The 12,982-nt window shown below is 40.0% G+C and overlaps 1 protein-coding gene across 1 annotated transcript in view; it reads left to right on the top strand.

Annotated features, from left to right (window-relative positions):
- Tnfaip8l3 (TNF alpha induced protein 8 like 3) overlaps nucleotides 1–12,645 on the top strand; it is a 35,817-nt gene extending 23,172 nt beyond the window's left edge. Inside the window, exon 2 of the mRNA XM_046460657.2 lies at nucleotides 11,141–12,645. Coding sequence (XP_046316613.1) covers nucleotides 11,141–11,703 — 563 coding nt within the window. The 3' untranslated portion in view covers nucleotides 11,704–12,645. The remainder of the gene's footprint in view (nucleotides 1–11,140) is intronic.
- Nucleotides 12,646–12,982: the final 337 nt, after the last annotated feature.

Here is a 12,982-nt window from a genome sequence, read left to right as displayed (position 1 = left end):
GAGGAGTAAAAAGCTTAAAAACAGATGCATGAAATATGGAAACTTGATAAGAAAAAGGAGGGGCTAACAGATCAGTAGCAGAAAGGATAAACTATTCAATAAAAAGAATAAATTGTGAGGAGAAAAAAATTCTTGACATCATAAAATAAATTCCAGATGGATCAAAGATCTCAATGTGAAAAGCAAAACCTTAAAACTTCTGGAAAATACATGACTCTTTTATCACCTCATGGCAGGAAAGGAATTTTTAAAACGAGATATAAAAACCCATCAACCATCAAGGGAAAGATTGAAAAATGTGACAATGTTAACATTTAAATCTTCTGTATGACTATAGGCATCATAATAAAAGTAAGAGTGAATACTACAGACTGAGAGGAGGTATGTGCAACTCATGTGAGATCAGTGGAGGATAAGAATCCTTAGTATATAAAACTGCTATCAAGGGCTGGGATTGTGGCTCGGTGGTAATGCACTTGCCTGGCATGTGTGAGGCACTGGGTTCGATTCTAAGCACTGCATATAAATAAATAAAGGTCTATCAACAACTAAAAACAAAAAAAAAAATTTTAAAGCCTGTTACCAGTAAACAGGAAAAAGATATGCAATCTAATTGAAAAAGTATGAGTATATTATATGAATGATCATTTCATGGAAGAGAAAACCATAAATGCCCAGTAAACACAAAAACATCAAATTTCACTAGCAGTCAGGGAAATGCATATTAACACAAGATTCCACTTTGTACCTATCAGATTGGCAAAAATTAAAAAGTTGGACCACTTGAAGTGTTGATGAGGAAGCAGAACCCCAGGAACTCAGACGCTGCTGCTGGGAGCGAAAATGAGTGCAGTGTCACTGGGGAGCACTTGGCAGCTCCTGCTACAGACTTGGCAGGCTTGCCCTAGGTGTAGACTCTGGGAGGCTGTTGTGAATGTGCAGAAAGTGGAAATAATTTAAATGTCCATCAACAGGAAATACAGGGATATTTTCATACAGGCAACTAAATGACTAGGTAAATTTGGAAAGCATGATGTTGAATGAAAAGTTACAGAAGGATATGTGTAATATGTAGTGACACATTTTAATGTGAAGTTTAAAAATGATTTTCAATATAATGTTGATGCAGGCACACTCATACAATGAGGCAAAAATTTAAAAAAAAAAAAAAAAAAAAAAAAACAGAGATGAGCTAAGGCACATCCAGTTAGATCTGAGGAGGTAGAAGCAGAAGAGAGGAAGGTCCCCTCTCCTTACTTCCCCGTCTTTAAGGCCAAAATATTAAGACTTGTTGCTTTTGAGTGGTGACCACACAAGTGTTTGTTTTTTTTCTAGATGTTTTAGATGTGCTGTAGGTTTTTAAAAAGAAATTAATTCTTCCGAGGGGAAATAAAACTGCTCTAACTCCATTTTTAAGTGGCAGCAATTCAAGAAGCATTTAAACTAATTGGTTTGTCACCCCCTGCATGGCAGTTCAGTATGGTGGGTTGAAGCATAAGACTATAAGACAGATGGCATAATCCAGCTCTGCCACTTCCTAAGTAGTAGGTTTAGACAAGCTATCTCATCTCTCTTTGCTCATCTCAAATGTTATAGCTGCTGCTGCTGCTGCTGATGATGATAATGGTGATGACCATGATGATGATGGTGATGGTGGTGGTAGTGGGGTGATGATGATTAGTGCCTACTTCATAGAGTTTCTGCAAGAATATGATTAATTGTTGTGCATGAAGCACTTCATATAAGCAACACCACATAAGTAGATTCTATTATTATTATTGAACCTGAATATGATCTACCATTCAGAGAGATACTAGTTATTTGTTAGATGCAATAGGGTGGGGGTAGATAAGCTTTGTTTAAAGGAATCATGTAAGTAGATGTTGTTTTAGTGATGGTTGCTCTTCTGCTGCAGTGAGACAAAAATATCTCTCAGATCTCCATAATTAACCTGTTGAGTTGGAGATGATTCACCCCCCAGTGACTTCACAAAGTGTCTGCTTCAGTTAGCTCTGGTAAGTAAAATTATCAAAAACTCATTCACTTTTCAGAGCTGGCTATAAAATCAATATGAAAAACAATATATAATTCTGTTGAAATATATATAATCCCCCTCTAAAAATAAATGCTACATCTATCTTCAAGTTTTGATGAATACACAATATTGTGCTATCATAAGATGTCCTTTTTGTATTTTTTTAATGATGAGATGTTAACTCTCCTAGCTACTTGGAGATTTAAATTGAGGCCTACTTAACATTTCTAATAAGTGAGAAATCATAGTCGTTAGGAAGCCAAGAGCAATTTTCTGAAGGTAGATTCAGAAAGGCTAAGATTGCCGGCTTTGTTTGGTGTCTGGTGAACTTGGGCCCAATGGCAGCTCTACTATTTATTAGCACCAGAGCTTTGAGTGAATTACTTCTACAGGCTGTGCCTCAGTCTCCTCCTCTATGCAATGGAAGAGAGCTTCCTCTCTTGCAGAATTGTTGAGATTCAAATACACGGTGTATGCCACCTTAGGTACAAATTCATGCTAAAAAGCTTTAATAAGATGATTTGAAATGTAGATTTCAAACACCTTTACTTGCCTTGAGTTATTTCCCAAAGACAGTAGGAAGCCTTAACAGGAAGCAAGATAGTGTTTTTTTTATTTTGTGTTTGAGATGGGGTCTCGCTGTGTTACGCATGCTGGCTTTGAGCCCCCAATCCTCCTGCCTTGGCCCCCTGAGTTGCTGGGATTACATTTTTACACCATTGAGACCAGCTTTAGCAAAACAGTTAAACAAATTGTGGTTTTGATCCTTATCTCTAGCTTATCCTTAGTTGAGTTACATATTTCTTGGTGCTGATAGGTGTTTGAGAGGTTGAGGACCAGATGAGATAATAAACTAAAAGTTTTCACAACTATCCCTGCCAGTCTCTCTTCAATATGTTATTGAAAGATAGTAAGAATGAAAAAACCCTTCGTCTTCTTCTTACTGTCTAGTGCTGCTTTTCAAGGGCGATTACTCATTGTAAGGTTTCTGAAGATATCTGAATCTCCTTTCCTATAAGAAATGTCTGTTTTGACTATAGCTGCTTTTATATGTCCTTGCTTAGCATGCTGAAACATCCAGTATAACTAAGAAAGTCCACCATGCCTCATCCCCACAAACACATCCATCCCCCGTTCTGTCTCTGAATGAATCAATTGCTAGGACTAAGCATCCACCATGGGCAAAGCCAAACTCTGCCTGCTCACAGGCTTGAGGAAAAGGCAAGATTTGGGGGTGCTCAAGCATAAGTTGGAGGCGAAATGACTAACCACATGTCTCAGGAGTGATGATGGTCCAGTGCAACACCCTCTGTTATGGGTTTGTCTCAGGTATTTCAGTCCTTCCTTCTTCCACCCTCCACACCAATCCTCCTGCACACAAACCTGCCTTTGCCTCTCTACCCTATTTTTTTCTCCATGCTTAATGGTTTTTATTTTTTCTGTAGAGTACACACTAAATTTTAAATCACCTATTCTCACTGGGTGGAGAAAGGGTGGTTTTGTGGTGGGCCACAAAGGGAGAAAGAGAATTCCAAGAAGGATACAGTGTGGCTCTAACTACAGGAAATAGAGAACCCACTTTAATAGGATAAGCAGGTATTTCCATTTTGAAGGAAGAGCCTGATTATCCCTCAGGGTCCCTGGCTAGATAATTGTTTCAGGAAAATTGTCTTCTTATCATCTGTTTCTTAGCATTTGCATGGGAAAATAGGAAGCTTGGGGTCATATGAGTGAGACTTAAGGTGCCTGATTGAACAGGGTAGTGCACCCATCTCTGCCCAGACACCCATGGGCACTGGCAACTCAGGTTGAATTCATCTTCCTGCTATACTGGCTTCTCCAAGATGCTTATTTCAGTTGATGGCACCTAAAAGTCCCCCTACTCAAATGAGTCTTCTGGTTAGAAAAAACATTCAGTATCATTCTTGGCTTATCCCTCTCCCTCAGCCATCCATGCCACTCTTTATTGCTTTTCCTGTCTCCCAAAGGAGAAGCTAAAGATCAATAACACAACGCATTTAACTGTTTTGCTAAAGCTAGTCTCCATGGTGTACAAATGTAATCCCAGCAACTCAGGGAGCAGGATCCTAGGTTCAAGGCCAGCATGAGCAACACAGTGAGATCCTACCTCAAACATGAAATACAAAAAACTGTCTTGTTAACTGTTAAGTCTTCCTATTGCCTTTGGGAAATAACTCAAGGCAAATAAAAGTGTTTGAAATCCATATTTCAAATCATCTTATTAAAAATTTTGAAATGTTTATGGCTCATCTCTTATCAGATCTGGTTAGACCATTACTTTTCCCTTATAGTTTGGCTGTGGAAAAGCTCTTGCCACAAGGAACACAGTCACCAGCTCTGCCATCCCCTCATGGTTTGCATGTACTTACATGATTAATGCATGGTCTTCAGTCCTTGGTTTTGTTTCTTACAGAAATCTTTCTAAACCACCAGTCTGTTTTGCAATGGTTAGTTTAGTTAGAACTAAATAATATAATCAGTGATCCTGTTTAACCAAGCATACATAAACATATGCTGAAATAAAGCAAAACTTCTAAAAGGGCACAGACAAGTGAGGTATACGCTAGACACCCCCCCCCCCACACACACACACACACACTCACTCACATACCATGCTGGGTAACTTTTTCTTCCTTCAGAATGCCACACACCAGTGGGGACCAGGGTCAGTCTCTGTATTAGATATTAGTAAAGTTTATTTTCTCCATTACAATAAAACATAAATAAAGGTTCTAATGTTTTCATTTTGTGCACCACACCAGTGGTGTTGGTGGAGGCTGCTGCCCTTTAAATCACGGTGTCCCTGTCCATAGAACACACAAACTACTTTCTTCTTGTTGCAGGTAATGGAAATTTAGGGGAGCTCAGGTCTTCTTAGAAGACCTTTCTCATCATTCACCAGAGGATCTGTCTTTAAGGCAGGTGGGGCTCTTCTGGAAAGTTAGAGAGAGACCAAACCAACAGAAGTCCTCAAGGACTAACCCTAACCCCTCCTTGTTCATCTAAGTTACACTGTGTATGCATTTTAAATGTCTCTGAATGCCTTTCTTTTTTTTAATATTTTTTCAAGTTTGTAGATGGAAATAATACCTACCTTCCTTCCTCTCTTTCTTTTTTTATTTTTATGTGGTGCTGAGGATCAAACCCAGTGCCTCCCATGTGCTAGGCAAGCGCTCTACCACTGAGCCACAACCTCAGCCCTCTGAATGCCTTTCTTAAGCCTCAAAAATACCATCTCACTCAAGTATGAAAGGGATCAGATCAACAAAAAGCACTTCTCATGAGCTTCTAAGCTTTGATCACTTTTCCATGAGGTTGGAGATCAAGGTTTTTGCTTGTCCCTAACTTAAAGGCCCCACCATCCCTTAACAATTTCATTTGATTCTATTTCCTCCAGCTCCCTGTTCTTTCTTTGATATTCCAGTAGTATACAAAAAACAGTTTTATACTAGGGAAGGAAAATTGTTTGACTAGTTTGACTCCCCTGAAGATGCCATAACTCAGTTAGTCTTTCTGGAAACCACAACTGTGTTACATTTACATTTCAAAACATTACTCAAGGCTCCTTGATAATCTTGTCCCCATCGCTACTTAAGGACAACCAAGAATTAAAGCAGAAACCATGTCTTCTTGTCATGGGCATCCCTTCCTGCCAACTACCTTACTCCTGTAGCCAATCTCTTCCTCATCATTCACCCAGAGGAGAAAAGGAAATGAGAAGGGAGAGGGGAGGCCCTCACCCCCGCTTCCAGCTCCTGGCCCCTCATCAGTAGTGATGGGTAAAACATGAGGGACATAACAGGACCACTCATCTTTTCTGGGTGCATAAGCAGCTGAGCAGGATAGTTCCTATAAGTTCAAAGTAGTTGTGAGCCTGCTCCATCTCAAGGAAGCTTGCTTGTAGTTCCCCCCCCCCCAATATTTAAAAGTAAGTGATTGAGAGTCAGAAGCATGGACTACCACAGATCTCCCTCTGGCACAGGGTCTTACCCTGCCCCCCATGACCTGGGGCCTTCCCTCCCACCTTCCCTGTACCCTGGGTCCTCTGTTGTGACAGATGGTGCTCATAAAGCACCATAGGTTATTTTTGTCTGGATACCATGTCCACTGTTAACTTCTACTTAACATTTTTTAGCTAATTTGCTTTCCTGCCTTCATCTTAAGCTGTTTACAGAAGTCAAGTGATACTGTCTGTATGCTGGCTATTACACATAATTTCAAGCTATCTAATTTTGATACAACTCTACATATTTATATTCAAGTTTTTTCCACACCCTTCTTATAGAGGTAGAGAAGTTGCAGAGTCCTGTGAGTGACAGAAGAGCTGTCCCCTGGTCCCTCTCCACCTCCACATCCTGGGTGAGGCTCAAAGTACTCTCCTAGGCTATAGCTGACAGCTCAGAGGCTGTAATCTTCTATAATCATCATTTACTTCATCTTTCCTCAAATCTATTACCTTGTTATTACCATGCTCATCTTACCAGGCTCATCTGCCTCTTTTAGGCCCATTCATCTGGCTTGGTAAGATCTTGCTGTTTATCACCATCAGTGTGGCATTTCACCATCTGAGAAAGGTTGGTGTTTTCTAGAATCATGGAAACATCACTTATTCTCTGGATGAACATCATTTATAATAGCAGTAACTCAGACTAGTCCCAGTGAAGTCCCCACTTAGATTATCTTTTGCTTTCTGTCTCCCTAAACTAGTTCCCTATTCCTGTCATACCATTCTCCCAACATAGTCCTGGTACTTTTCCTTTTTTTATAAATGTCCTAAGATACTTACTTTCAAAGCATTGACTTCACATTCCTTTACTCGAGCTCTCCCATCAATCTTAGTTCAGAAAGTTTCCATTTCTTTCTACAAGGATGGATTTTTCAGCTTCATCAATGTTGTCTCATTATGCTGGTCAGGGGAGCTATATTATTGCTGTATAATCATATTTATAGCTCTATGTTTAGAGGCTCTGAAGTATCATATTTAATCTCTTACCTTTCGTGGCTAGAGAATGGGAACTTTTGTTCAAACATAGTCAAAAGAAATTTATCCTGAGCCAAAAGAGCTTTCCTCAGGATTGTATACAGGGGTGAGAAAACGGGTTTTGCCAAGGCCTATCCTGGATATCTTGGTATTTTCCACCAAGAAGCATATGTCCACTAGTTAGGCCTATTCCCCCAAATATTCCAAGCATACTCCTGACCTTGACTCTCAAAGTCTAACTCATGCTCTTCCTCTCTGCCTACAGTATCCCTTCCTTATAGGTCACCAACACGGTCCCTTTGCAGAAGACTGAGACAAAAGGATGGATGAAAGCAAGGCCAAGATTTCCCTTGCTTATACAAAATCTTCTGAATCGGACTGCCCCTCAGGGCACATCCTCTCCCTCAAATCATTGTAACATCATGTATTCATGGTGGAACGGTGGTATTTTAGTTAGCTTTTCATCACTGTGACCAAAATACCCAACAAGAACAACTTAGAGGAGGAAAAGTTTATTTGGGGCTCACAGATTCAGATGTCTCAGTCCACAGGTGGCTGACCACATTGCTCTGGGCCCAAGGTGATGCAGCACATCATGGGAAGGGCCCAGAGCACAGGAAAATGGCTCATCTCATAGATGGGTCAGAAGCAGAAAAAGGACAGGAAGGGGCTGTAGGAAGAACAAACTTTCCAGGGAATGCCCTCAGTGGTCCACCTACTCCTGTCAAACCCCACCTGCCAACAGTTACCACCCAGTCAGTTCATTCAAACTAGGATGGACTGATCAGGTTACAGTTTAATAATCTAATCATTTTACCTCTGAATATTCCTGCATTAACAGGAGTTTTGGAGGGGGGACATAACCTCATATCCAAACCATAAGAAGTGGAATCTCCCCACTGTGCCCTGACATATCTTTGGGAGGTATTAAAAGTGTTCTGTTGACCAGCCTGTCTTTATTTTATTTCTCTTCATCCTTCCCATTATTTTCTATATGTAAAAGATGTGGTGTGTGTGTGTGTGTGTGTGTGTGCATGTCTCCAGAAAGTTTGGGAAGTGGACTAAATAAAACTATACATGCAGCTATCTTTCTCGCAGTACTGCTCAAAGCCTTAGTAAACTACTTGTATGGTGAACCATCAAGAGCCAGCCTTAATATTTAGTCATCTACAAACTCATTTAACTTGACTACAGATCCTTCTATCCTAGAGGACAGAACAGGACTCACAGGATACATGGTGGGGCACATTTAACATGTCATAATCACTTAGGGAGCTTGTGACAGCTTGGGATCATTGGTGTTGGTGGTGAATTTTTTTCCTTAAAGCTTTCCAGTGATTTTGTTTATCTATAACATTTGAGTTTTTCTGCTGTAGAGTTTTGATCTTTAAGTCTTCAGAGATGTTGTTCACACTGCGATCCTTCTAAGCTCTCACCCTAGAAGTTTGTACTCCCAATTCACGTGTAGGTACAAAATAAGTTTTGTTTGTTTTTGTTTTGTTTTTTGGGTTTTTTTTTTGTTACAAGAAAGATGACTGGAAACATCAGGGAAACCACCAAGGGACTTACCATCTTGGTGGAAATTACTGGCCTGTATCCTGACTTTAGAAACTGCTTTCTAACATTGTAGCTGTCTCCATCTACCTACATTCAAATCTACCTTCAGAGTCCTCAGAGCTCATGCCAACAATTACCATTCATGCTGATTTAGGCTGTTTTCATGTTTCTGCATTTTGTTTTGTTATCTATATCTTGCCTCCTTGCAGAACCATATTCAGAATAAGACCCAACTGAATACTTTTGGGGGGATTTTTCCATAATACTTCATACAGAATCAAGCTAATAGTAAGTGCTAAATAACTATAGGAAAAGAAAGGAATAAAGAGTCCTTGGTCTAAAGGGGATAAAAAGGGTTAGAGTTGACTCCAGAATTAGTTCAATTAATTAATCGCAGTGCTGGAGATCAAATTCAAGGCCTCACATATGTTAGGCAAGCCCTCAACCACTGACCTACACCCCCAGCCCATGACACTAAAATTGAAAAGCAGGTAGAAAGGGGTGAGAAGTGTGGCAATATGTAGAGTGTACAGCTTACCCTGCTGAGATATCTAGAAGCATCTTACCCATTAATTAAACATTATCTGCTTCCACTTTCTGAAATGTTTTCTTTTTTTGCATCTCTGTTTTTCATTTTTTAATCTCAATGATGCACAATCACTAATACTTCAAGAATAAAAGTAAAGTGACCAACTTGTCCTAATTTGCCTGGGATTTTTTCAAATTTATCAGTGAAGTCCACTATCTGGGAAACTCCTGATTGCTGGCAAACCTGACAGGTGATTGCTCTACTAAGAAGACAGAAAGATTTCCCTGATCAAATAATATTGGGAAATGAACATGCACCTACAGTTCCAGCTACTCAGGAGGCTGAGGCAGGAGGATTGCTTGAGTGCAGGAATTTAAGGATGGCATGGACAACAGTAAGATTCTGTCTCAAAAAATAAAATAGGAAGTTTGAATTCTACTCACCTGAATTAATTTCCGATTGCTTCTGTAACAATTTATCACAAGGTTAGTGGCTTAAAACACTAATGCACCATTTTATATTTCTAGAGATCAGAAATATGAAGTAATTCAAGTACCATTGTGATATGATATCCATTATTGTCCATTTAAAGGGTGCACAGCAAGGTCTTCTTTAAAAATTAGACCAAGGTGAAACAGAACATCATGGCAGAGGGTCATGGCAGCCAGGAAGCAGAGAGAGAACAAGAATCCATGGATAAGATATAGTCCCCAAAGGCATGCTTCCAGTGACCTGCTTTCTCCAGCCATTCCCACCAGACTACAGTTTACCACCCAGTAGTCCTTTCAAATTATCAATCTATTGAATGGATTAATCCACTGATGAATTACAGCTGTCATAATCTCATCATCCCACCTCTGAATATTCTGGCATTGCCTAACACATAGGCTTTTCAGGGTACATTAAAGATCCAAATGATAACAGACCTTATTCTTAGGCAGTTTTTAGAAGCTGTGACTATAAAGTAATGACTCATTTTTTTATATTTCAAGACAGATCCATCTATATTTCATTGTTCCTTTTGGAATAATCACCTGAGGAGACATAGACATGTTTCAGTGACAGGGCCATTACTGACTTTAAAGCTTACAGCACAATCTTTTGAAAATCCTAGTGCTTCTAAATATTTGTCATAGGGGGACATATTTGATTTTTTTTTTGAGCAAAAGTTATTCACACAAAGTCTGGAGACCACGGTGGATGATCACACTGGGCAAGAATAACATTTGTCTCAAACTCTGGAAAAGCATAAATCAGGAAATCAGAGCTTTCTTGGGGTAGTCAGGAGACACAATTCATTCCTTTTATGTTCTATATGATATGTGTTTATTCTCTTTGCTTGAGGCTGAAGGGAAAATCCTGACTATGTCAAGTTCACTTGGATGTCAAGTTGCTTAAAGATCCTATAGTCTTAGACTTTGGAGAGAGAGCTTACTGGGGCCATGGAAGGCCCTTGGTGCCTACTGCTTTGGTTCTACTGATCTCTGTCGTTAATGCAATAATTTGCTCCTGTGTAATTTGTGAAACTGAATGTTTCCATGGTGGCAGCAATTGTAGGGAGTTCTCCATGAGCTAGTAGAGAATACAACAGACACTAGTATGGCAACATGTAAATCAATGGATGTGTAACTGATATGATTCTGCAATCTGTATACGGGGTAAAAATGGGAGTTCATAACCCACTTGAATCAAAGTGTGAAATATGATATGTCAAGAACTATGTAATGTTTTGAACAACCAACAATAAAAAATTTTTTTAAAAAAAGATTTTATGCTTGAAGATCCAAAATAGTGAGATGTAGCCTGGACAAGAGGAGACCACTTCCCTTGCAAAGAGCACAAGAACAGTTAAGAAGGTTCCAAAGGTCAAAGAGGCACAGCATGTGAAGAGAATGTGGGGCCACCAGGCTTGTGTGGAGTTCACTTAGGGAGTTATGGTATATAAAGACATGAGTTTTTAGAAACATAATTAACAAGTCTCATATTCCTAAAACATTTCTTTCTTTTCTTACTATAGGTTCTGATGTGTTTAGTTCAAAGAGTCTTGCCATTCAAGCCCAGAAGAAGATTCTGAGCAAAATAGCAAGCAAAACTGTGGTCAACATGTTGATTGACGACACCAGCAGTGAGATCTTTGATGAGCTCTACAAAGTCACCAAAGAGCACACCCACAACAAGAAGGAAGCCCACAAGATAATGAAAGACTTAATCAAGGTGGCAATCAAAATTGGGATTCTCTATAGGAACAACCAGTTCAATCAGGAAGAGGTTGTTATTGTGGAGAAGTTCCGGAAGAAGTTGAACCAGACCGCCATGACTATGGTCAGCTTCTATGAGGTAGAATACACTTTCGATAAGAACGTGCTCTCCAAGCTCCTGCATGAGTGCAAGGAACTGGTTCATGAACTGGTGCAGCGGCACCTGACGCCCAGGACCCATGGGCGCATCAACCATGTCTTCAACCACTTTGCTGATGTGGAGTTCCTATCCACCCTCTATAGTTTAGATGGAGACTGTAGGCCCAACCTCAAGAGGATTTGTGAAGGAATCAATAAATTACTAGATGAAAAAGTCCTTTGAATGGCTACTCTCCTCCTGGACTTTGCTGCTTTAAAGTTACAACATCCAACATGGTCCAGGTGAGAATCAAGAAAACAAGCAGAAACCCTTGTCAAAGATGTCCATGTTCTGTCCTATTCATCCATCTAATGCTGATGCTGAACTGAGCTCAAGTGTGTTTACTCCGTAGCTCTCTGATGAGGTCTGTACTTTAAATTGCCTGTGTTTGCAAGCCCAAAGGACAGTTCATTTATTCTAAGCAAAAAGGCTGCTTTGCTCATAATGATGAGCTCAGTTCATCTTAGAGTGGAAGGAGCCCTGGACCAGGAGCCAGAGGACATGAATTCACTTATCACCTCTCCCAGTTACAACTCTGTCCTCTGTGTTCTGGAGCCATGATGCCTGTCTGCCTACCTCACAGGGCTCTTGTGAGGATCAAATGAGATGATGTATGGTCATGCTAATGTTGAAAAGTCTAATGTAAGATTTTAATATTTTCTCTCTGAGTGTGAAAGGGATAAACCTAGGTCTAGATCGTTTAGCAGCATTAAAAATGGGTCAGGCTTGAATCTCTCTCTAAATATGCTGCTTCAAACAAAATAAAATTAAATCCAAAGGTGTGAAAAAGTATGCTTAAAAATAAAAAAAAAATGTCTTTAAAAACATTCTTTCTAAGTTGTTTAGGTCTTAGATGAGCAGACTTATAACCCAGTGGAAAGAAAGTTTCCACAGGGTATGGAGAGAGAGTTTTTGAGTCATAACACAGAAGCAGAGGAACACTATGCTCCCCCTGCAGGACCAGCCTTCCCTCATGAAGGGGCTCCATCCTTTTGACCCAGGGAGGCTTTATTCCAATAAGCACAGGAGAGTCAGGCAGAGTGAAACCCTATTCATCTTTCTTGGCTTTTCATGGTCATTTTGTGCTGTTTTCTCTGATTCATTAATAAATTCAATTTACCCTTCAAACAAGTCTTGGAGTTGTGATTCAAAAAGAAAATTCCCTGGAGTTAGAGTAAAAGTATTGGAAGAAAGAAGAAAATGAAGAGCAAGAGGTCAACACTCACACCCCAAGGGGAAGTAGCCCCAGGGAGCACATGTGGGTGTGTCTTGGAGGGGATCAGTGGAAGCTAACACACAGGCACTTAAATTTCTCAGCCTCACTTTCACACTGAGACCTTGGGCATCTTGCCATCATAGTCTTAATCAACATTAGGGCACGATGCTTACATCTTATGATCATGTAAACCACACTAAGCTGTACGTGGTAGCACACACTTGTAATTCCAGCTGCTCCTGAGGC

Source organism: Marmota monax, unplaced genomic scaffold (genome assembly GCF_021218885.2).
Source record: "Marmota monax isolate L192 unplaced genomic scaffold, Marmota_monax_Labrador192_F-V1.1 WCK01_AAM20220418_F8-fsc00001, whole genome shotgun sequence".
NCBI lineage: Eukaryota > Metazoa > Chordata > Mammalia > Rodentia > Sciuridae > Marmota > Marmota monax.
The sequence above is the reverse complement of the archived record's forward strand: the minus strand, read 5'-3'. Positions and strand labels throughout refer to the sequence as shown.